Source organism: Mastacembelus armatus, chromosome 21, assembly GCF_900324485.2.
Source record: "Mastacembelus armatus chromosome 21, fMasArm1.2, whole genome shotgun sequence".
Classification (NCBI taxonomy): domain Eukaryota; kingdom Metazoa; phylum Chordata; class Actinopteri; order Synbranchiformes; family Mastacembelidae; genus Mastacembelus; species Mastacembelus armatus.
The window spans coordinates 28,244,835-28,269,972 of record NC_046653.1 but is presented as its reverse complement, the minus strand read 5'-3'; the positions used below and the strand labels follow the sequence as shown (position 1 = coordinate 28,269,972).

The following is a 25,138-nucleotide window of genomic DNA, read 5'->3' as shown; positions in this document are numbered from 1 at the left end:
TCTCTTCTGCAACACGCATCTATTGTTTTCCTGGTAATGTTAAACATATTTATGCTGTGTGACAATAACACACTTTGTGTTTGCTTGTTAATTTATGGAATAAAAGTCATTTAAGCCTGATCTAATGAGCCGTAAATCAAACACTGAACGTTTCCAATGCTTTGTTATTCCACCATGAAGTCGCTGTGTGTTAGCTCCTGACAACAGTTTGAAATATTTCAACTCAACCCTGCCTCCACTTGTGCTTCACTATTTCACAACAACCACGCTTCGCCTTTTCTCTAATGGACTTTCAAGTGAACTGTTTGGGCCACTTGCAGTGCTCACTTTGTACCACTGAGTGGTGCTGTTGTCACACAACAACTCACAATGACACCATATCCATCCATCAACATCTCCCGCGTGTCCTGGACAATGACTGTAGATATATATATATATATATATATATATATATATATAGACCACCTGTGGTCCTGGAGCACCCGGGGTAGTGGGGGGGGGGGGGCAGTCCCAGCTGACACAGGGTGTGAGAGCTACACACCAAACTCAACTGTTAAATCTGGTAGTTTTAAAATGTGTCCAGCCTCTGACACAATGTTAGAAAAGGTTCATCTGTTCAGTTCAGCACGAAATCATTTCATCTCGAAAAATGTTTTATGATGTTTGATGTGCAGGTGAAATAATTGATTTGTACTCATTGCCTTATCATTTATTACAGCCATCACAAACGTCTACTCATTGCTACCACACAGTAAATCAGTAAAACACATGGACACTGGATCCTCTGCACTTTATTAAATGTGATGTTTCCTCTATGTGGACATTTATGCGAGAGTGAACCTCATGAAGTCTAACATGCTCTAGTACGTTGTGTTTATGTACAGAAATGTAGAAAGGAGATGGGACTGTGACTTCTGAGTTGGCAGAATACAACACTAACAATGGTTCTATATGAAAGTGTACAATGTGGAATAATGTTTACAGAGTATTTACACTACTGGAAACAATCATACATAAGCAAAGAAATACACAATATGTTGAACAAACAACAGACAGACAGGGTCAATAACAGCCGTCCCAGAGGACATACAGCAGTTACACCCCAGTTAATTATTATGTTTTTTAAACTGACGACATACAGTGTAAGACGTAGCAGAGACCCCCATGCTGCACCTGTCCTCAAATATTCCAGTAACACAGGTACAAAAAAACAGATCTACAGTGTGTGAGCTCCTGTCAGAAACACACAATATTTTAGTGTTGTCATATTTAGGTTTAGCACAGTGGAATCTGTTAATCTCCAATGCAGGAACATTTCAGCAGACGACATGTGGGTGACCATATAAACTCCAGTGGCAGTGACTTTGAAGGGATAACCCACCAATGGCACATTTAGCAGTAAGCCCTGAACCAGTTCGCAGACGACTGAAGGCGTTATCAGACTCGACACAAAGCAAAGTCAGAACAGCAGATTTCTGGTCAACTCCTGAGGTTGATGTGTTCAGTGAAACTCCAGATTGCTGCTGAAGGATGGGAGCCACTTCACTGTATCAGCCCAAATATAAGGCCTGGGCAGTTTATATTTGAGGACAGGAAACTTACAGTTATCAGCAGTAAAAGTTTGGTTAGTCCACTTCCACAAGCAGGCTGCTGTACTGGACTGTACTGAACTCTATTATCTGCTACTTGCCTTCATTTTATGATTGTAAATGGAAGAAGGGAAAAATTAGAGAAAAATGAATGAAAATAAAACAAATGGAGATTCTGCTGAGTTTTGGTATCAACAAAGTCAGTTCTGTGGGTCTGTAGGTCTAAAGTGAAACTATTCTCAGACCCTGTGAAGCCTACAAAGAGAGGTGTGGACAGTAGCTGTTTGAGCAATTTTCTGTCAGTTAAAACTCATTCATCATCCCTGGCTCCAGAAAGCAGACTTGAGTTTCACCTTTCTGCCCATACAGTTGGTTAGACCTGTCAGTCCTGGGTCTAGATTACAGGTAGCTCCAGATTTGCCCTCACACATTTTGCAATGTGAAACCATAAATTCTCAGGGCACATCCATTCATACACATTAGCACACATGTACATATCTAAAAACAGTACAAACAGTAGAAAATACAAAAATAACCAAATAGAAATACATCTTAAACTACAAAGAAAGTAAAATAATGGTACACCGATGCTTATTATCACAAGAATGTGGGAGTTTACCATGTAACTAATAAGAAGACAATAATATGAAAAGTGTAAAAGGCTTATTAAAGGTTAATAGGTGAACTTATTGTAATTGCACATTTAAAACAACAAACATATACAAATGTAAAAGATTACAACTTGTGATTTATAACAAAAAACAACTTGCTTTACATGAAAACATGGAAAATGGGGTCACACTTAACCTTTTGTATATTCGGTTCTGAGTCACGAGCTCACGTATGTTTCTTCTGTAAAAAAATTTCACACCAAACTCCATTCACAAATCTGACATTTTAAAAAATGTTCTACCATTACTACTACCATTACTAAATGCATATACATACATAAAAATATAACTTGTTATAAATTGTAAGGATCCACTTAATACACTAAGCATCACTTGAGTGGAATTTAAACTTAAAGCACTGATTTTCAGTGTCTTCAACACTGAGAGGATAAAAAGTAGGTTTTTACTGTGGTTATACTAAAGTAAGGTGCTGTGGGTAAATGCTGCCCTTCTGCAACTCACAATTTCAATTACTTTCCAACACACTTTCACACACTGTCAGAAAATTAAGACCAGCTTTGAATGTACCAGTGTACAATAAACTGGAAACTCACTGTAGGATTGAGCTCTGCCTTAAAATCTACAGTCAGAACCGAGCGTGGATGGACTGATGACTAACATGGAACAGCATGTACAGAAGACAGCTTTAGAGCGTTTGAAGGCGTGATTTATCCATTGGATCAGATCTGTCCACCACCTTTCTTCAGCTCACATCTTCCTCCCTCTCCTGCTCTTTAGATAAGGTCCAGTGTACATTAGCGCTGTTGAAGTACCTGAGGAGGTTGTACGTGGCCGCGGTTTCACAGGTCACAAGGCTGATGGAGCAATCAGCTCCACGGGACCAGGGGTCATCTCTTCCTTAATTTCTTCTTGTTGCCTTTGTTCTCTTTGCGGCTTCCTCTGTCCTTGCAGCCCTGACACGGTGGTCAATGCAGACCTCAAGAGGCAGTGCACAAAAGAAAGTGCAAAGTAAAAGCATAAAGATCAAGTCAGTCACATTGCTGTTGATAAACTGGAGTCAAACCCACTGTCAGCAGGAGGAAGCATCATGAGCTGACTGCATAGCTAGATTAGGCTGTAAAGCAAAGAGTCTTCTTTAAGTCACACAAAAAATGATATAAATAAGTGAAATTGCACGGGGTCTTGTCTTTTGTATGTTTGTTTAAATAATACTAACTTTCTTTAAAGTGCTTTAAAAAAATCTCATGGCTTGACTTGTGCTCTCTGCTTACGCATCATCTGCTATCCACACATCTACCAGACACAGACGAGTCCAGACGACAGACTAGAACCAAATATTCTTCATTTAATCAGCAACTCAGATTTTTGAATCATGTACTCCTGGACCACTAATGGAAGCAAAGAGATCAGGATTAGGGTTAGGTGCTTAATCACAACCTATCTGGAGTCCAAAGGATTAGGGTTAGTGTCGGGGTCACTGATTTCCTGTGTGCAACCACCAGCAAAGATTTTGTTATTAAGCTATGACCTATGAATAAATGAACTTCTGGTCAGTGTCAGGTGTTTTAATTGAAACTTGCTTTGCTAAACCAGCAACTGAGATCACTAAGGTGGGCAATGTCGTTACCCACTTAGGGTTCACACCACATCTGCCAACCATTGGCAGGTCAACAGCAGCCTTCCTTCACTTAACATGGGCAGAGATTCCTGTGTCTCTGCTGGGGTCAAGGCCACATCCAGAAATCAGCGTCCACACCTACCACCCACAAGACTAATCTCTACACCAGCCAATCTCCCTCGAGTTAGGGATCCACCTGAAAACACTAACAGTAAACTATATATTTTGAGCATTATGGACATTTGTGCTACATGGGCCATGTCCAAGGTCAGATATTTCCAAAATGTCCAGCTGAATCAAGAAAACATCGACATCACATGAAATCCAAAGGCTGACACATCTTGAGATTTCATTTTCAACTCTTGAAGTCTGTCTGATTGACTGTCCTGTGATATCTAGAAAAAACAAACACCAAACCAACATTACAGCCTGGAAGCATTCCATGTCCCTCAGGATTAGGTTCAGCTCAGTGCTGGAGAGGCCAAACAAAGGGGCAGACTGTCAGCTCAGTTTTTCACAACCAAAGAGAACAAAAACAAAGATGCAAAAAAGGTAAGAAAAAAAAAGAAACCTCCTCTCCTTCAAGAAAAGGTTTTATTTGACACCTTTAGAAGCAGGTCATGCCATCAGGCTCGGAGGTTGTGGTTGCTGTTGTTCCACCATCAACCAAAAACACGGCCATACTGGATTTTGACTGGTTTATTTTAGGGACGCCACTGCTTCCTCCTTTATGAAGACCAGAAGAAAAGTAGGTCTGCCTACTGCTACTGCCACTGGGGTTGAACTCAAAGTCCAGGTCAAGAGCTGTATCTGTGGAGACAACCCATGAGGCCGGACGCCATTTCTTCAGGGTGTAGGGTGTCTTCACGCGACGTTTTATTTTCTCTCCTGAAGCACTCAGAGCCCCGTTATCTGCCAGACCAACATCATCTGAGAAGGACAGGAAACAATAAGCACTTCTATCCAAAAAATGTGGCATTACACATACATTTACCCATTTACACACCAGATCACACTAGTCTAACAGACGATGGACGATGATTCCCAATCATGACCCTCTTTTTTCCTTAAACAAGACTTCCTGAACTAAACTCTCTCCCCTCCTCACACTCACCAATTTGATTTTAATTTGATTTAGTTGATTTTAACCAAGACTGTAATGAAGGGTTGGGGTTAGACCCTGCAGCAAACAGGAAATGAGATCTGAGATGATTACAGTACTACACTGCCCAGACTTACAATGAGACAAAGCAGTACGAGAAATGTTTTGCTTTGGGCAGTCAGAACAATTAACCAACTATACTTCCTTTAGGTCACGTGACACAGGATGAAATGAAGACTAATGACCGAGGGAAACAAAGCTGTTAGTCACGAAGCACAGGGTCAGTCCTCAGTGGGCACTCATAAAAGATGAAATTATATAAGAAACAGGAAGTAGCATTTTATTCCCAGGAACAACTGAAATGACACTGAAATCAGTTACACCTTTAATCTCGACTTACCTGAGTAAATGCAGGATGAAGACAGATCCAGAGAACAGGGACGTTCAGGCCTCCTGGCTTTGGTCTGTCCCATCTGAGACTGCAACAGATCTGCAGTTGGTCCAGTCTGTGCAGCTGCAGGTACTGAAGTTTGAGATCCTAAAACTGGAGTTTCTGGAGCTGGATTTTCTGAGGTTGGAAACTCAAGACGTGAATCTTCTGAACATGAGGCTGTGGCTCCTAGAGTTGGAGCATCCGCAGTTGAAGGTTTCTGGACATCTAAAACTACGGCTTTTGAAGATGTGTCTAGAGTTTCAGGAGTTTTGTCCAGAGCTTTTAAAGGTGGGGTTCCTGAGGTTTCTGGAACTACCACTTTTGGTGCTTCTGTTGAGCCACAATCGGGATCTCTAGCATCCGGGACCTGAACAGTGGCTGCAGAGTGGATCAGATGAAACTCTGGGTTTTGGATTTGCCCAGAGGCCAGTACTAGTTCTGCAACAACATCCTGGAGACATGGGCCTGTAGCTGTAGCTTGTTCTGCTTGACCATAAAGCAAAAGATTTTCCATATGCGAAAGTGGAACAGCAGCTGGAGATCCACTGATCGTTTGACTTAACAGGTGTGACTCGTGTTTAGGATTGCTGATGCCTGTACCAGGACTAACCTGTGAACCCATCATCCTTTCAGATTTAACCTCTAAACCCTGGATCTTTACCTCTGATCCCAGTGCTATCCTATTGTTGTTGTTGTTGGAATTGGAGCCTCGACCTGACAAGATGTTTCCAGCTCGTGACTGATGATGCAGATGAGGAAGAGGTTCACTCTCGGCAGGTGGCTGTTCTCTTCTGAGTAGGGGTTCATGTTCATCGGGACTGAAGTTGAGCAGATTTAACTGATCGTCCTCTCCTGCAGTCATCCGTCCTTCCACCTGGTCCTCCTCGTCCAGCTGTGGTCCTGCTGGATTGGTTCGACCACCGCCTATCATACTGTTTGTCACCAGTGTAGGGACCCCTGCATTGTAGCTGCTGCTGACCACCATTATTGGGTGGACTCTGTTCCCATTTGCGACAATGACTCTTGTGCTCGTGTGGTTAGTCACCGTGGTTACCATATGAGGCTCTGCAGCCGTGGCAACTGCTACTGTGTTCATCTTAGCAACGCCTGTTTCCACCTGAAATCAGGCACAATCAGAATGAGTGAAAAGAACGAAGTTGTAAGAGTGAAGTGATATATATCTATGCAGCAAGACGACTCAAAGATATGACCTCCAGACTATTGTCAGAGCTTACTGCACTGTGATCTGCCAAGCATCTCCCAGGAAAATGACAGATGGGGGATCAGTCTATGTCAGTCATATCAGATCCTACTGTACCTGTCTGTGGTTTGACTTGAGCTTCGCCAGCTGCAGTCCAGAAGAGGCCGAGGTGGTCTCCTTGGTTTTTGGGAGGAGGTGGAGGCTTGTGGGTCTCTGGGGAAGGTTCTGCTGTTTTGGGAGGGAGTGGATAGAGGAGGAAGGAGGAGTGTCTAGTCCATCAACACAACCAAGTTCTTCTGGCGGAGTCAATACCAAGCCATTTGCCTGGAGGAAAAACAGAAAAAGACATCTCACTACCTGTGTGACATTTAAGAGATGCCACATAAGTATTTCAATGAGGTACCTCTGTAGTTTGTAGTATCTGATGGTACAGCAGGTTGGTAGTTTGTAGCTCTGAGCTGAACTGTTTCTGGGAGTGCTCCATCAAGTTTTCATCAGAACTTTCCCTCAGATTCTTGTCTACCTGTAGAGACACATTTACAGATTTTGAAAGATTAACGATGTGGTCTGAGCTTGGCACTAAAGTAAGAATATGTTAAAACTAAAAATATGTTAAACCCCAAAACCTCTTTGGGGTCGAGTTTGGTGGCCTCCAGGTCTTCTTCTGTAAGCTGCAGGCAGACTGGGACACAGGGCACAGCGCCACCTGGAGGTCAGCAGGGACACTTGTTAACTACACAGTAAAAGTCGACTGATGGCAGCACCAGGATGGTAACATTACACTGCTAAACACCAGCAAGTCAGCACTGTAACATATTAGCACGTAGGCACTGTAACATGTTAGCACTGCAACGTGTCAGCATACCAGCACTGTAACATGTTAGCACTTTAACATGTTAGCACTGTAACATGTTAGCACTGCAACGTGTCAGCATACCAGCACTGTAACATGTTAGCACTTTAACATGTTAGCACTGTAACATGTTAGCACTGCAACGTGTCAGCATACCAGCACTGTAACATGTTAGCACTGTAATGTGTCAGCACGTTAGCACTTTAACATGTTAACACTATAACACGTTAGCACTGTAACACGTTAGCACTTTAACATGTTAGCACTGTAACATGTTAGCACTGCAACGTGTCAGCATACCAGCACTGTAACATGTTAGCACTGTAATGTGTCAGCACGTTAGCACTTTAACATGTTAGCACTGTAGCATGTTAGCACTGTAGCACGTTAGCACTGTAACATGTTAGCACTGCAACGTGTCAGCATACCAGCACTGTAACATGTTAGCACTGTAACATGTCAGCACGTTAGCACTTTAACATGTTAGCACTGTAGCATGTTAGCACTGTAGCACGTTAGCACTGTAACGTGTCAGCATGTCAGCACTGTAACATGTTAGCACTGTAGCATGTTAGCATGTAGCACTGTAACATGTCAGCACGTTAGCACCTTAACATGTTAGCATGTTAGCACTGGTTGAAAATGTCTTCATCACGTTGATTGTGCTTTCTGAAACGTGTGTGAAACTTACCGGTGTGTTCAGACTCAGAGATGCTGTAGAAGATGGTGGCAGGCATCATGGCAGTGGTGGCTGACACGCTGCTGTCTGGACTGGATAATCGGGTCTGAGTCTGACACACAGAAAGCGTGATCAGTACATATGAGTGAGCATGTTCTGTCTTGACTGTAACACCTGGTGAACCTCTACCTGCGCCCGCTGCCGTTCATAGTTGATGGAGTTCCTGTTCTTCTCAGCACCTTCAGCCCCACTTGTGGTTGTCTTGACAGGTGCTGGGTGTTCATCCCCCTGGAGATTTTTAACCACATCTACCTGCAGATCCTCAATGTAGGAAGAGGTGGAGCCCACCTGAGGAGCCCAGCAGCCATGAGACAAATTCCTGAGAGACAAAGGCAGAAATCAGTACTCTGTGGTCCTCTGTTGTGTGTATACCAGTGATTGTCTGTTGCGGTGTGTGTGTGTGTCTGTAGTTGTGTGTATACCTATGGTTGTGTATTGCAGTGTGTGTACTCAGCAGTGTGAGCTCAGACAGCCTCTCCTCTGCACACTGAGCAGTAAGTCGAGCTTCAGCGTCCTGGTCCCAACAGTCCTCCATTGTTTCTTTCAGCATACGCAATGTCTAAAACACAAAACCAGCCACAGAGTATTACTGTTATTCCCTCAGCCCAATATTATAAATGATAAACTGATTCTTTGTGGTCAAGGATTGGACTAGATTGTTTTATGTGGAGGGGATGCATTATATATTTTATGTGGCATTACTGTGACTAAACCCCTACAGTGAGCTGCCAGGAGTAGGATCTGACAGTGGGAACTGACCAGGCTGTTCTCCTTCCAGGCTTCAGGGAATCTGGGTCGGTATTTCTCTCTGGCAACAAGGACCTGGAGGTCCTCGAAGCTTGGATGATTCCCAAGCTCGGCCTGGAATGCCAGCTGGTACTCAGGTACTGCTTCACCTGAAGACACAGACATGAAATCATGCTAAGGTACACACATATTTCACAGCATCTTATAATAAAATTAGCCATTAATCTGTTGATTAATCTCTGATCCACAATAAAGCTCCATAAATCCACTCAGAGGAAACACAGGCTGCAGAGCTTCATTGAGAATCCTGCTGTTTTTAAGTTTCTTTCAGTGTCGCAGTGATTCAGGGACAGTTGTCTGTGCACCCATGGGTCCACTGCAAAAAGCAGCTGATCACTGTCAGTTCTGCTGCTGTTGATGGGGACACATGAACAAAATATGAAAAAATATAGGATAAAAAACTGGTGTTCAAACAAGGCTTCGACTTTGAAAATCCCAGTTCAAGTAATTTGCTGTGATTTCTTATATTATTTTCTTGTACACTGTAATAAAATATCATGTATAAACAGACTATATATATATATATATATATATATATATATTCTTTTTCAGTTTTACATTATGCTATATTACATGTTGTCAATGTACTTGTGACCTGTATTTTAGGCCTTTGGGATGATGCTGTGTGCCTCATGTGATATGTTGCATGTTCTATGTGTTGTTGTGTTGCAGTGTTGTGTCACCTGGGAACAGGTCGGAGCACCTCCTGAAGCTCTCCCAGTAGAGCAGACCCAGAGCATAAACATCCACCTGCTTCAGCGCTGACTCACAGTCCCTCAGGTTCAGAGCTCCTCCCAGAACCTCTGGAGCCATGTACCGCACCGTCCCCACCTGCACGCACACAGACACATCAAATTTCCTGTCTCACCTTACACTTGCACCATCATCATTGTTCCTCCACCAGACCTCAGATATGGCCATGGCGTCGTCCTCTCCGGGGCGACATGTTCGGTCTCCTGTCAGCTTCATGGACAATCCAAAGTCTGCGAGGACGCAGGACAGATCGGCTCGGACCAGGATGTTCCTGCTGGTCATGTCTCTGTGTGCCACCGCTGGTTTATACTGGTCTGAGTGGAGACAGAGCACAGACCAGGTCTGTCACATCCATCCCCCTTTTTCATCATTACAGCACTTTGCCAAAAAAAAAACTGAAACTCTGAAAGAAAAAAACTGCTTTATATACTAAAAAAACAAAAACACATCAAATACATTTATTTGAAACCCAGAATCCCATATTTAATTAAAATGCCTTCATTTATTTTATCTTATCAGTTATACATCTGGAAAACAAATCTATCTCTTCATCAGTAAATTTAAAGAGAAAATCTTGAGACAGGCTTCTTGTTTTTATTTATCAGAGCAGCTGTGACCTGAGCTGAACCAGTCATTCACAGTCTTCTTTAAAAACTCAAACTCAAAGTATGTGTCACCACCAGGGGGGGCAGTAATGCTCCATCACTGTGTCTATGAGTGAGAAGCAGTTCATTATCTTTGGCATGTGTTTAATATGCAGCCTTCGTCAGCAGCAGCCTGACTCTGAGCGCGTGTTGACGTCTGGGTCCGCTACAGCTTTTGCTGATAAGACAAAAATAAAAGTCCAGACAGTAAAAGCAAGTGAACACAGACTGCTGATGTTCTCTTCTTGTCAATAAACCCCATAAACAGACCTAAACCAGCGCCGACTGTCTCCTACTACAGATTCACCGCTGCTGTTAGTTTTTTAGGAAATCACTGGTTTTAAAAAGGAGAGATAATGACATAGTGGGTACCTCCTCTGTAGAGCTCGGTGTGCAGGAAGGCGAGTCCTCTGGTCACACCATGAGTCATCCTGCAGCAGGTCGGCCAGTCGACAGTGTGGACCGCCAGATACTGGGACAGACTGCCCTGAGAAGACACACACCAGAACACTGTCACAATGTTCTTATTCTTTTACTGAAGAAAATACTAAAATTAAATTGGTAAATTTAATTTTTGTAAATTGGTCTTCATGAAGGTGATAATGGCCTTTCTGGCCAACAGTATTTCTGTTGTGAACACACTGCTGCCTGATTAAATACAACAGAGTATATTATCTACAGTCTTGACATCTGTGTATGTACATATAAAAATCAGATCTTACATGAAAAAAAAATGTTTTGTGTGTGTGTAAACCAGCCAAGCAGACTTCGCACTAAGTAAACAGTGGGTGGTTATAAACAGGAAGCTGATATTGTTTAAGCACATTTGTGAATTAAAGATAATAAGGACTAGATTTGCAGGGTGTGTCTGGACAAATTGTAGGTTGATACCAATGTTGTTGGGACATTTCTACAATAAGGGGAGTTGTTGCAGAGTCCCCACAGCTCCAAAGTGTTGTCTGAGGGTTCAGATGTATGCAGGTCAGGGTTGGGGCAAGGGTTAGATGTTTAGCTGCGATGGTTAAGGGCAGGGGAGGGGGTTTGGAGATGCATTAGGTCAATGAGAGTCCTCAGAAAACCAGAAAGACCAGCATGTTTGCGTGTGTGTTGGGGGTTGGCTCCAGACAGGAAGCAGGAGTAGAGGCGCCGTCGTCGCACAATACCAGGACTAATGGAGAGTCAGAGACGTGCACATGAACTGCAGGAGCAGCTGACTGTGACCAAATACAATAGCTGAATATATGAATTTATATTTATGTTTTAGGTGTTCTTTGCTTTTTCATTGTTTAATATTTTTTCAGCAGAAATTATAATCTCTTGGTATTTATCTATATAATCACAAATAATTCTGGTAATGACACTAAAACTAATAAAAATGGAGTTTAATTGTCAGGCTACAATAGACAGCATCATTTCTAAAAATGAAGCTGCAGAAAGCTCACACCCACACAGCCCAACTTGATCTGGTCTCTTACTTGAGGGTAGTACTCCATTAGGATCAGGAACTCTGGTCGTCCGTCGGGTGTCGTCCTCTCATCGGCAGCCAGGAAATGGGCGATGTTGACGTGTTGCTGCAGCAGGCAGTAGATGGAGAGCTCATTGGCATAGTTCTGTCGGTTGGCTGAGCTGAAGACTTTGACAGCCACACAGCGTTCGTTTAAACAGCCTCGAAACACCACGCCATAACGACCTCGACCAATCAGCTACCAGAAAGGTGGACAAAGAGGTTTGTTAGACTGCGGTACTCCTCAGGGTTCAATTGTAGGTCTCCTAACATTCAGGGTTCATACGTTTATATTGTGTTTACTGTAACAGATTAAACACGTGGTTGATGATGTCATAGTGATGTCAGTCAATTCAATTCAATATATGTGCATAGCACCAAAGCAATAAAACAATATCTCAAGGCATTTTAAACCCTTACATGGTAATGATGCTGTCAGAGCAGTCATCTAACACACACCTTTCAAATTCCACATTTTATTTTTAACGTAAAATAAAATGTGGAATTTGAAAGGTGTGTGTTTGAAAAGCATGGAGGTTCTGATGACAGACACTTCTCCAGGTGCATTTTGGGATATGCAGGAGCCAGTTTGGATATCTGCTACTCAGAATTGGACCATTCTGTTGTGAGAGTTTTGGTCACAGAGTCTGTTCATGGTTGTTTTCCTGTGGTTACCTGTTGAATAATCCCTCCATCAAACTGTCACTTTACCTCGAGCAGCTTCAGATTCTCCAGGTTGATGGCAGACTCTGTGTTTGCTGCCTCCATCACATCCAGAGCAGACAGACTGAGCTTGTGCTTCGCTGAACACACATAAAGACGCAGTTTGTATTAATTATCATTTTCAGTGATCAGCATGATTGATTACTACCATTGTTAACCACATGTGTCCTTGCAGTGTGTGCATACCTTTCATCATGCGGTATCCCAGGAACAGCGCCATGATGAGGACGGCTGCTATAGCGACAGTTACCAGGGCAATAAGTGCTGTCTCCTCCCACTTCAGTGGCTGGTGATCTGTGGGATGATGACATCATTGTCAACATAACTGTGACAGTAACACGCACACATTTGCACTCCATGGACTCGTCGAGGTGAGGGTTAAGCCTAACCCAGAGACAGGAAGACTGCTGTTCAGGGTCTGAATTAAACTCCGCCCAGGAACAAGCAGTATGAGCTCAGTGATTGGTCAGTAGTGATGCTCTCACCTGTCTGTCTGTTATCACTTCTGCTGGGCTTCATGAGCCTCAGGGCCGGGGTGTCGAAGGTGGGCGGGGCCTCTGTGAAGTTGGTGTTGCAGAGGTCTTGGCTGCAGCAGCAGAACCGGTAACTGCCATTCTGGATCTGAGATGGTGTTGCTGACACCAGGCAACGGTCGCCATGACACTCCTGTTGGCCGCCGATGTGAGTCCAACAGCCTGGATGAAAAAATACATTTAACCTGACAAATTCAAACTGTGCAGGTATGTGTGTCAGAGTGTATGTCTCACCTTGCTTCACCAGGTGCATTTCACCGTCAGGTTTTTTTTCCCACAAGCCATAGCAACGGGAGCCACGGCTGCAGCGAATTGTGCCATTTTCTCGCACCACTCCTCGCAGCTCATTGGTGGGTCCATTGTGAAGCTCCGCCCCTTGCAAGTGGTCAGTAAAGGCACACTCTCGGTCTTCTGACTGCAGACCTGCATACAGACTGCGGCTCAGTTTCACCAACAAACACTTCTGGTACATTTGTTCTGAGATAGTTCTGAGGTTCTTTGAAGAGAACCGCTGTCCTGTCATTTTATAGTTCGGCTGGAAGTGTTTGTGTAATCGGGTCCGACCAGCCAGTGTATTTGTTCCCTGGGTGGTCTTTGTTCTGCTCTTTTACCTTCTGTTTGCCAAGTTATGTCAGACAGACATGATTATTACTCAGCGAGTACGATGCGTTAACCACTATCGGATAAAGGTTTCTGAAGCTCTGAATTCCAAATGAAACAGTTGTGCTGAAACTGCTCCAGTGTTTTTGAAAAACATTTGCTGAAAAACATTTCAGCAGAAAACAGACAAACACTGAGAAACTGGAGAACAAGGAATGTGACTGAAAACACAGACTAACTCACTACAACAACGTAGCAACTAACATGAGGACCACAAACTCTGGGTATAATAAATGATACCCCCTGGCACTGACTACAGCACAGACAAGTTGAGAACAGGGAAGTGAAGATCAAGTTTCTATAAATAAGAACATCCCATAAACAAAGGAAATGAGCAGGACATAGTCTGACAGGTACAGGACAACCTTTTACCTTTGCCTTTTACCGCAGCTGATTGGGCAGAGTTGATCAAACCAAATCAAAGTTTATTTATAAAGCACATTTAAAGCAAGTTGACCAAAGTGCTTCACAATGTAAAGATGGTAAAAAGAGAGAGGTACAGAGTAAAAGATAAAAATTAAGAACCAGAACTAAATGCCTCACTAACAAATGTATTTTAAATATATTAGTCTATATTTAAAATTTCTGCCAACTTATATAAGTTTAATGTGGTTCCCTTTTCCCTTTCCACTTGATTAAGAGGAATGTCCTTCCAAGGATCTCCCCTTCTGAAGATTAAGAAGTCTGTTTTCTCTGGTATTAAAAAATTATCTTGGCAGGACAGGTAACCACATGTCAGATTTAAGACACTACAATTAGCAGAAGAGAAAGGGGGTCTTGCTATGGCTGACTTTATATATAGGTTCTGCCCATGGAGCAACTGGACTCGGTCCTGAAGGGGTATGAGAGTTTTTTTTAAACTGTGGGGGCCCAGATAGGGTTAGGGTTAGGGAGTTAGCACTTTTACTGAAGTAAAGCCGCTCTGGTGTGGCCTGATCACATGTGGCTCTGGTCTTGGAGCTGTTCTTCCCGAGGAGGCATTTGAATACACCCAGAAAGTGTGTCAAAGTCAACACGCACACACACGCACGCACATCAGCCTCGGTGCCAGGAAGGAGTCTGACGGCCACAAACAATGATGCATTTTGGCATTTTGTGGGGTCTGAGCACTGAGAACAGTGCAGCAGAGTGACGCCTCAGGCTGTTCCTCCATTAATCCAATGTCCCAGCTCCACGTCCACAACTTCCTCAACTTAACGCCAAAGTTACAACCCAGTTTTCATGTGCTTTGGTCTGAAACATCTCACGACTTAAATTCACGTCTGTGTGTTCCCTGTGAGTTCCATCTCGCTCACAGCACAGTGGTCTTCCAAAGTCACTAGCCACTCAGCATCTTCACTGGCCACAGTTTGGTTGATGGGAAAACACTCTTTATGAAATTAAAGTTGACGATGGTGTTCACATGCACTGGATCATACACCAGCCACTCTCGACCAGACTTTCTTTTTTCGTTGAATGTTTCTCTTCATTTTTGGTTTCATCGTCAGGTCCTGCTCTCCGGGTTTGTGCTGCCACAGAGCTCCTCTGGGTCACATCTGTGCCATGTTCTCCACAGGGGACTTCTTCTCTCAGGGTCATGTGCCGTCGGTAACTAGCGCCCAAGGCAACAGGCTTCACAAATGGACCAATGAGCAAACACTCTGTGTAAGTAGTGCTCATGGGAGCTGTAGTGTTGTAGTGTCACACTGCAATTAGTTGCAATTAAGACCCTTTTTGAGATGACTACAATTACAAATACATCTATATACAAAACTGAACCAGCCACATTTGGCCGGTGTTAATGTCACGCCCTGTGTCTCAGTAAATTTGTACAGGTATTTAGATTTTTCTCCCATTGAGTTTTACATGAAAATGAAAACTGAAAATAAAACAGTAATGGAATGATGAAATTCTACTGTTCAACTGAGCTCCCTCCCACTCACCAGAGGTTGAACCCTTTTATGACCTTTTCCCCAGCGCCACCATCGGGACAGACGTCACGTTTTAGTTTCAGCTGGGTGAGCTCTCTAAAGTCCAGTACATACCAAATTCCTTCGCGTTTCAGAAGGAGGGGGCCAGCGTCACTTCACAGGAATCTGTCTGAGCCCCCTCCCCAGACTGTCGGAGCCAGGCGGAGTCGCACTGTTTAGTCTACTGTTAACACACACACAGAGGGAGGAAGGTGGAGTGTAACACTGGCACTCACAGATGAGCCTCATGAGCTGCCATGTTGCTACAGGGAGGCCTCTTGAAGCATGTGTGCAGGCTGGAGGTCTGAGCACAGCAAAGTCTGGTTTTCCAGCTGCTTGCTTTGTTAACCATGACACAAATGGGTTTATGGCAGAGATCCCACTAAACATGGGGATTTTCATGTCTCTAATGAACCTCATAGTTAGTTTAAGGTTGTTCGTCTGTCTGTCTGCAGTAAATTGGCTATGACGCTATTATTCTGATAATACCTGTGAAAATACACAGATTTAGAGCGAAGTTTTGAAACTGAAAGTGGCAAGGACTGACCGGTCACAGCAGGCAGCAGCAGTAGCAGCACACACAGACACATAACTCCACGCACAGCAGCCATGTTGGGTCCAGCTCTCAGGTCTGAGTCCCTGCGGCTGTCACACAGACTCTGAAACCCTGGTTCTGGATCAGATTATCCTGGAGGAGCTGCACACTCAGCATCTCTTCCTCTGAAAAAAAAAGAGCAGCACCAATGAAAAAAAATCCTGTTTATTTTTAGCAAAAGTCAGTGTCACGTTGCTGGTGTCGCTGGTTGTTTGAAATGGCATGAAACCAAACCCTGTCTGCGATAACTGACACTCACCGGGGCTTCTGAAGGCCCCACAGAGACCAGGTCCAATGCACTATAATCCCATAATAAGGCTATGTAAAAATAGATAGCTCTAAGACATTAGAAGCTAAGTTATAAATGTGCAGTATTACAATGTACTGTATGTGTGCAGTATTACTATGTACTTTATGTGTGCAGTATTACTACGTACTGTATGTGTGCAGTATTACTACATACTGTATGTGTGCAGTATTATTACGTACTGTATTTGTGCAGTATTACTACATACTGTATGTGTGCAGTATTATTACGTACTGTATTTGTGCAGTATTACTACGTACTGTATGTGAGCAGTATTACTACGTATTGTATGTGTGCAGTATTACTACATACTGTATGTGTGCAGTATTATTACGTACTGTATTTGTGCAGTATTATTACGTACTGTATTTGTGCAGTATTACTACGTACTGTATGTGAGCAGTATTACTACGTATTGTATGTGTGCAGTATTACTACATACTGTATGTGTGCAGTATTATTACGTACTGTATGTGTGCAGTATTATTACGTACTGTATTTGTGCAGTATTATTACGTACTGTATTTGTGCAGTATTATTACGTACTGTATTTGTGCAGTATTATTACGTATTGTATGTGTGCAGTATTACTACGTACTGTATGTGTGCAGTATTATAACGTACTGTATGTGTGCAGTATTATAACGTACTGTATGTGAGTAGTATTACTACGTACTGTATGTGTGCAGTATTATTACGTACTGTATGTGTGCAGTATTATTACGTACTGTATGTGTGCAGTATTACTATGTACTGTATGTGTGCAGTATTACGTACTGTATGTGTGCAGTATTACTACGTACTGTATGTGTGCAGTATTACTATGTACTGTATGTGTGCAGTATTACGTACTTTATGTGTGCAGTATTACTATGTACTGTATGTGTGCAGTATTATTACATACTGTATGTGTGCAGTATTACTATGTACTGTATGTGTGCAGTATTATTACATACTGTATGTGTGCAGTATTACTATGTACTGTATGTGTGCAGTATTACTACGTACTGTATGTGTGCAGTATTACTACGTACTGCCCCACCACCTGCCCACTGGTGAAACCTTTTTTAAAATTATTTATTTGTAAAAATATTTTTATTAAATTATATTAATATTACAAGTATGAGAAAATGTTAAAAACTGTGTAATATATTAAATATAAATCAGTATTTGTGGTAAAAATAAACCCTGCATCAGCTGAACTAAACATCAACATTAAATATAAGTATTTATTTTATAATATTAATTGATATATTGTTTATGTATATTTTGCCTTTGTGTAATGGTCAAACATTTTAATGTTGACACTAAATAACTGCTGAACCACGAGTTACATTACTGCCCTGTATGAATATTATATATTGTACTGGGATGGTTACTGTACTAATTAAATTTGGCACAGCCACACAAAGAAGGCTTTTTAACAGCCGCCACTGGTTACACACAGTCTGTCTGTGATGTGTGTAGTATTAGGTCTGTCTATGGTGTGTGTAGTATTAGGTCTGTCTATGGTGTGTGTAGTATTAGTACACACAGTCTGTCTGTGATGTGTGTAGTATTAGGTCTGTCTATGGTGTGTGTAGTATTAGGTCTGTCTATGGTGTGTGTAGTATTAGTCCACACAGTCTGTCTGTAGTGTGTGTAGTATTAGTACACACAGTCTGTCTGTGGTGTGTGTAGTATTAGGTCTGTCTCTGGTGTGTGTAGTATTAGTACACACAGTCTGTCTGTGGTGTGTGTAGTATTAGTACACAGTCTGTCTGTGATGTGTGTAGTATTAGTACACACAGCCTGTGATGTGTGTAGCATTAGTACACACAGTCTGTCTGTGATGTGTGTAGTATTAGTACACACAGCCTGTGATGTGTGTAGTATTAGTACACAGTCTGTCTGTGATGTGTGTAGTATTAGTACACACAGTCTGTCTGTGATGTGTGTAGTATTAGTACACACAGTCTGTGATGTGTGTAGTATTAGTACACACAGTCTGTCTGTGGTGTGTGTAGTATTAGTACACACAGTCTGTCTGTGGTGTGTGTAGTATTAGGTCTGTCTATGGTGTGTGTAGTATTAGGTCTGTCTCTGGTGTGTGTAGTATTAGTACACACAGTCTGTCTGTGGTGTGTGTAGTATTAGTACACAGTCTGTCTGTGATGTGTGTAGTATTAGTACACACAGCCTGTGATGTGTGTAGTATTAGTACACACAGTCTGTCTGTGATGTGTGTAGTATTAGTACACACAGTCTGTCTGTGATGTGTGTAGTATTAGTACACACAGCCTGTGATGTGTGTAGTATTAGTACACACAGTCTGTCTGTGATGTGTGTAGTATTAGTACACACAGTCTGTGATGTGTGTAGTATTAGTACACAGTCTGTCTGTGATGTGTGTAGTATTAGTACACAGTCTGTCTGTGATGTGTGTAGTATTAGTCCACACAGTCTGTCTGTGGTGTGTGTAGTATTAGTACACACAGTCTGTCTGTGATGTGTGTAGTATTAGTCCACACAGTCTGTCTGTGATGTGTGTAGTATTAGTACACACAGTCTGTCTGTGATGTGTGTAGTATTAGTCCACACAGTCTGTCTGTGATGTGTGTAGTATTAGTACACACAGTCTGTCTGTGATGTGTGTAGTATTAGTCCACACAGTCTGTCTGTGATGTGTGTAGTATTAGTACACACAGTCTGTCTGTGATGTGTGTAGTATTAGTACACACAGTCTGTCTGTGATGTGTGTAGTATTAGTCCACACAGTCTGTCTGTGGTGTGTGTAGTATTAGTACACACAGTCTGTCTGTGATGTGTGTAGTATTAGTCCACACAGTCTGTCTGTGATGTGTGTAGTATTAGTACACACAGTCTGTCTGTGATGTGTGTAGTATTAGTCCACACAGTCTGTCTGTGATGTGTGTAGTATTAGTACACACAGTCTGTCTGTGATGTGTGTAGTATTAGTACACACAGTCTGTCTGTGATGTGTGTAGTATTAGTCCACACAGTCTGTCTGTGGTGTGTGTAGTATTAGTACGCACTGTCTGCTGTGTGTGTGTGACCTTGGTGCTCAGCTGTGTGTTTGTGCCACACCTGCAGTGAACGCCACTGATCACACGCTGTGTGTGTGTATGTGTCTGTGTGTCAGCTCACCTGTGTGTCTGCAGGTACGTTTATTACAGCTGAGGACTGCAGGGAGTGGTGCACATACACACCACACGCATACACAGTAACGCAGCCGTTACCGGGGGCCTGCCCGGTGTGTGTAACGAGAACGGGTCCTACCGGTGAGGAAGACTCCGCTCGGCTCTGCGGGAGAAGATGAAGCAGCCTGTCTGTCTCTCTCCGCCTGTCTGTATTTTTGGTTTTATCCTGGCGCGGCTCGGTTCAGTTTGTTTCGGCTCAGCTCCGCTCGACCCACCTCGATCCGGACTGTTCTATCTGACGTTAATCCAGATCCAGCTGCAGGTTTGTGCAGGAGAAAGAAAATCCGCAGAGAATATTCTGCGCTGCGTTTTTCTGCGGACACCTCTGTCAAAATAATAGCACTTCAGCCCACTGAGCTTCCGGACCACTCTTTCAAAGTTAAAGCTGCTGCTGTATGGAGGCAGAACAGTGACTTCGATATTTGGCACTGAAAATAATGTTTGGCATTGAAAACGAATAAATTCTAAAAGCTTTTTTTATTTTCATGGAGAGCAGGTCACGTTCAGAGCTGTTGATGTGCCCTCATGGACAGAAATGTGACACTGACTAAAAAACTGTCCACATAAATTTAAAGTCTGTCACTGCACTTTTCTTCAGCAGCAATAGTTCTCCAGTAGTGTTCAGTGCCACTGTTTCCTGTTTTTAAAACTTAAACATTGCTAACAGCAGCCCCAAGGACGGTCGTGTCATTATCTGTCATCCTTAACTTTATTTTGTCTAAGCAGTCACTGTTATTGGAATATATATGTCATCTGTGCAACAATACAGAACAAAATATTATGCATACAGGGCAGCACGGTGTGTTAGTGTTTAGCCCTGTGGCCTCACAGCAAGAAGGTTCCTGGTTTGAAACCCATCAGGGGCCTTTCTGTGTGGAGTCTGCATGTTCTCCCTGTGCTTGTGTGGGTTTTCTCCAGGTACTCTGGTTTCCTCCCACAGTCCAAAAACATGTATGTCAGGTTGATTGGTGACTCTAAATTGCCCATAGGAGTGAGTGTGAGTGTGTGAGGTTGTTTGTCTCTATGTGGCCCTGTGATGGACTGGGGACCTGTCCAGGGTGGACCCCTGCCTTTCACCCAGAGAGAGCTGGGATAGGCTCCAGAAAGTCCCCTGCCGGGTTTCAAACCAGGAACCAACTTCCTGTTAGGTTCTAACCACTGTACTGGTTAATAATTACTATTAAATCATTATTTACCTTTTAAAGAAGCTGCCTAGTAGCCAGAGACCTCCTCGTAGACAAAGTGCTTTAGTTATTGTCTGTGGAGTTCTGCTTTTAGATTGAAGACATATATCAACCACTTCCTGTGTCACAGCGGATGAAAACCTGGAGACAGAGAAGAAGTGTTTAAAGCTGCAGGTGAAACATTGCTGTTGTGCTGTGAACATATGCTGAGCAGCTGTTCAGATTTTACTGGTTTGTCATGAAGAACCGATTCAGGAACGCTGATGTCCTGCAGTGACACCTGGTGGCCTCAGGCAGAGTCCATCACGTCAACTTAGTGCTGCACCCCCTCAGCTTCATCAGCTTGGTGGGGGTGTGGGGACAACACTGCAGGTCTACGGCACAGACCAATAAACTAAACCAGGTTCTGGACACATTAGGCTCAGGACACCACATTCATTGCTGCTGTCGGTCTCTGGGTGGGATTTGGACTAGCATTTCTCCAAACTACACCACAATCTATCTGGAGGACATTTTGATTGAAAACTAACAGGTATCACAGAGCAGAAAAACACACTGCAGACATAACAGACAAGTAAGAAGATGTGTGTAGTGCTGAAATCATGCTTTATTAAATGAATAATGCACAAAACTCAAGGAGGATGTCATACAGTTCTACATCAACAGATCAATTCAATCAAGGTGCAGAGTCAAACAAAACTGCTTTTCTTTTCTTCCACGGGAGATGGAAACAGTGTGGTGAATGAAGACCCCGACTACTGACAAGGTGAAATGACTAAAAGCTACGAACACTCGCACACAAACACATTATCTAATTATCCTCCAAGAGATGGCGCTGCTGCTGCACAGAAGAGCTGCTGCTGACTTTCTGTTAATTTGTGGCCAGGAGATGTTCCAGTTTAAAAAGCCAATCCAGCCGTCCTGTGCCAGAAACAGCGCTCTTTATTAAAATGATCTAAATGCTGAGAGTGCAGGCCGCTCGCACTCTGAGCACGTCATCACATCATGGTGGTATGACACATTCAGTCTGAGCACAAGGCCAGTTCATACTGCTTACATGAGGGTAATGCAAGCAGCACTCAGGGTCTTATGCTCATGGTACAATTCTCTGGAAACTGTAATACTGCACGCACTGACGCGTGTCCAAAACAACAATTTTGCCTTTCGGTTTCTGGTTCCTAACGTCAGCAGGGAGCCTCTCCACCTGCTGAGGCAATCTTAAGACTTCAACTTAGCGTTGAGGCACAGAGTTTTGTTTCTCACTTAAACAAGGTATTCGTTTCAGGTGAAACTTTCTCCTGTTAAATCCACATTTTGTTTCATTTTGTTTCAGTTAATATTATTGTCATAAATAACAATGCATACATTTCCCATAACCGTTAAATTCGGCTATATACATTATGTACATGTCACAGAACAGTGGTTTAAAAATGCTAAGTCATAGTTATCCAATATGGCACATTTTATAACAACTTTAGACTTTAGTCTAGTTTGGCAAAAATTCATGTCAAGATTGGTACAAAAACAGTTCATATTTACAAGAACAGAAACCCAGATCTTTATCAAGTAGGTTACTGATGCTTATTCACTAAACAAAGAGGTTCTGGATGAGGGACATGGAGAATATAAATTAAATTTTTTTCCTTTCTTTTTACATGGACCGAATGTGAACATTGACAGTTGCAGAGTCAGAGCCAAACTCGCTGGATAGTTGGAGGGTGTATGCTCCTCCATCACCCTCCTTCACCGCAGAGATCACAAGAGTGGAGAGGTCAGTGGTGTTCTCCACATGGTACCGCTCATCCCCGTTGGGGAGGGTCCGACCAGAGCGGACCCACTGGACGGAGGGTGCAGGGTCTCCAGAGAACACCCCCGACACAGTCAGTGACTTCCCCGGCTCAGCACTGACGTCCCGTGGAAGAGCTTCGATCTTTGGTGGAGTGCCTGTCAACGAGGAGATGGGGTTTACATTTGTGAAGACAGTTTTATTCAAGCCTTAGCTTCTTTAATGTTGTCACTGTTTCAACATTTGAGATTTCTGTGCTGACTATAACACACCAAACCCCTAGTTGAAAATAATTCCAGTTGATGCTTATTGGAGCTCTGTGGGAAACTTTTAGACCCCTCTATGCTGAACACTTCATCTGGTCGACAGAAAACTGGATTCCTAACCTTTTTCACAACCCTGACTCTGGGCTAAACAAAGATGGCAGCAGTCATTTATCTATATTCATGTTTGTTACAATGTTTTGTGTTTAGGTCTTTCTTTTTCACATTTTATGTCTGTCTAATTGTTGAAGGAACCAGTGGCTAATATTGTGTGGAACATAGTGCAAACATGAGAAGAACAAACAAGCAGGACACAATTCAAGTCACAACATGTCTGGATGTTCCAGCCTCACTCACAAAGACAGACTCAGATCATCTACAGCCCATTTCCTGTCATTCAGAGTTTAAGTGCTTAAGTTATTGACATATTCAGGCCACATTTCAAATGCGTCTCACCTCTTTTGACCCCTGTTGTGAGGGCCCCCAGCGAGGAGGAGGCCTGGGCATGCAAGTGAGCAGACATTTCCATCGTTTGGCTGCTGGAGCTCATGGAAACCACTGACTCAGTCATCATGGCAGACATGCTAGTCGCAGACATGCTTTCAAACGAATATCCGGCGGCAGCAGCAGAGCGGGAGCTGCTGCTGTAACTGCCAGCCTGCATAGAAGCTGCTTCCATACGAACTGACGAGGCAGAGAAACCTTTCTGCATGCTGGAAGCAGCATCAGTAGAAGCTTTCTGCTCCACAAAAATCATTTTTGTTGGTTCTTCAACAAGAGCTGTGAGAGTGCAGACAACAAGCAAATAGCTCATATCACAATGTGCACAAGTACAACATTCTGTATGCAACGGTGTATGCAGACTCATCATACACAAGAGTGTAAGCAGCAACTATCACATGCCCTGGATTTCCATTTAAAAGTTGGTATGTTAAATTAGATTCAATGTGTTTACTCGAATTGTGGAATTCAAGCTACTTAAATAGACAGAGACGCTGTGTTACGTTTGGTTAGCTGACATGCAGTGAAAACCTACTGAGAACGTTGAGGGATGATGTTGCAGAGCACTGTCCAAACTGATTTTTGGCTTTTATCGTGTATTTGCCACTGTCTGCAACAGTAGCTTCACATATCTCCAGGGTGTAGACATTTTTGGAGCGGCTCAGTCTAATGTTTGATGTCACAGATACCTGCAGAGGGACAGAGATAGTGTTGTTTTACATCAGCAACACAGGTTTTGCACTGAGACCAGTGCAGCTAACGTTTGGTCAGGATTACAAAACAAGAAATCTACTTACAAGCATGTTGTCTTTCAACCACTCCACTTCTGGGGAAGGATCTGCTGCAATTTCACATATGAATTTGACATTTTGTCCCTCATTCACGTTCTGGGATCTAGGCTGCACCAGGAAGTGAGGTGCATCGGAGTGCTTTGCGGTGACCGTAGTATCAAACTGACACTTGACCAGGCCTTGCTGTGTTTTAGCCTGACATGTGATGATCCCCTGTTCGTGCTGGCTGACTGACCTGACGGTCAGGGTCTGGTCACTTCCAGACACTCCATACCTGTACTGCTCTGAGTTGACCAGTTCCACCCCATTTAGGATCCACCTGATGTCAGAGGCCCCGGGGATGCTTGCCCGCAGCGTCAGAGACTGGCCCTCTGAAATGGCCATCTGTTTGTGGGAGGATTTTACCTCCTTCACCGAGGACAGGACTTGCTCACTGACCATTTCCTGTTTCATGACTTCCTCAGAGATTTCAGCTTTGGCTGTGGAGCTCTTTAAGCCTAAAAAAAGGTATAAATTAAAAGTTTATGGCAGGAAACAGTGTGAATATTTGTAGCTGCAGGCTAATAAAGAACAATAGTTTGCACAAGCTAATGTTATCTTACCTTGTACAGTGACTGTGCAGGTTGTCGACACTGCTCCAGCATTGTTGGTAGCAATGCACTTGTACACACCGCTATCAGAGACCTCTGATTCATAGATCTCAAGATGAGCTGAGCCATACTCCTCAAAGATTTCATACCTCCCACCATGATGAACAGCCTGTCAATCAGG

General features: G+C 43.1%; 2 protein-coding genes across 3 annotated transcripts in view; both read right to left on the bottom strand.

Annotated features, from left to right (window-relative positions):
- Positions 1 to 4,421: 4,421 nt before the first annotated feature.
- Positions 4,422 to 20,169, bottom strand: LOC113123821 (bone morphogenetic protein receptor type-2-like). Of its 2 annotated transcripts, none has more exons than XM_026296126.1 (19): positions 19,922 to 20,169; positions 16,288 to 16,460; positions 13,366 to 13,554; positions 13,084 to 13,293; positions 12,785 to 12,892; positions 12,587 to 12,678; positions 11,847 to 12,074; positions 10,744 to 10,858; positions 9,881 to 10,041; positions 9,658 to 9,805; positions 8,927 to 9,063; positions 8,590 to 8,726; positions 8,297 to 8,486; positions 8,120 to 8,219; positions 7,202 to 7,281; positions 6,979 to 7,098; positions 6,693 to 6,899; positions 5,342 to 6,491; positions 4,422 to 4,769 (listed from the first exon to the last, which is right to left on the bottom strand). In XM_026296126.1, exons 2-19 carry the CDS (start codon positions 16,349 to 16,351, stop codon positions 4,447 to 4,449), a joined length of 3,759 nt encoding a protein of 1,252 aa, XP_026151911.1. In that variant the 5' UTR covers positions 16,352 to 16,460; positions 19,922 to 20,169; the 3' UTR covers positions 4,422 to 4,446. The 2 variants fall into 2 exon arrangements, with proteins under 2 accessions (XP_026151911.1, XP_026151912.1); XM_026296127.1 differs by lacking the exon at positions 19,922 to 20,169 and adding an exon at positions 19,790 to 19,917 and having other exon boundaries at positions 4,447 to 4,769.
- A 1,444-nt stretch (positions 20,170 to 21,613) lies between these two features.
- Positions 21,614 to 25,138, bottom strand: part of LOC113123237 (titin-like) — a 171,582-nt gene continuing 168,057 nt past the window's right edge. Inside the window, exons 231-235 of the mRNA XM_026295055.1 lie at positions 24,970 to 25,126; positions 24,374 to 24,864; positions 24,112 to 24,265; positions 23,532 to 23,855; positions 21,614 to 22,970 (exon numbers count right to left, since the gene is read on the bottom strand). Of these exons, the coding sequence (XP_026150840.1) occupies positions 22,678 to 22,970; positions 23,532 to 23,855; positions 24,112 to 24,265; positions 24,374 to 24,864; positions 24,970 to 25,126 (1,419 nt within the window). The 3' untranslated portion in view covers positions 21,614 to 22,677. The remainder of the gene's footprint in view (positions 22,971 to 23,531; positions 23,856 to 24,111; positions 24,266 to 24,373; positions 24,865 to 24,969; positions 25,127 to 25,138) is intronic.

Excerpts from the sequence above, each read along its gene's own strand:
- LOC113123821 (XM_026296126.1), bottom strand. The coding sequence starts at position 16,351 with ATGGCTGCTGTGCGTGGAGTTATGTGTCTGTGTGTGCTGCTACTGCTG. Across the intron at positions 10,042-10,743 it reads CACCGAGCTCTACAGAGGAG|ACCAGTATAAACCAGCGGTG; the intron begins GTACCCACTATG and ends GTCTCCACTCAG. Across the intron at positions 6,900-6,978 it reads AGATACTACAAACTACAGAG|GCAAATGGCTTGGTATTGAC; the intron begins GTACCTCATTGA and ends TTTTTCCTCCAG.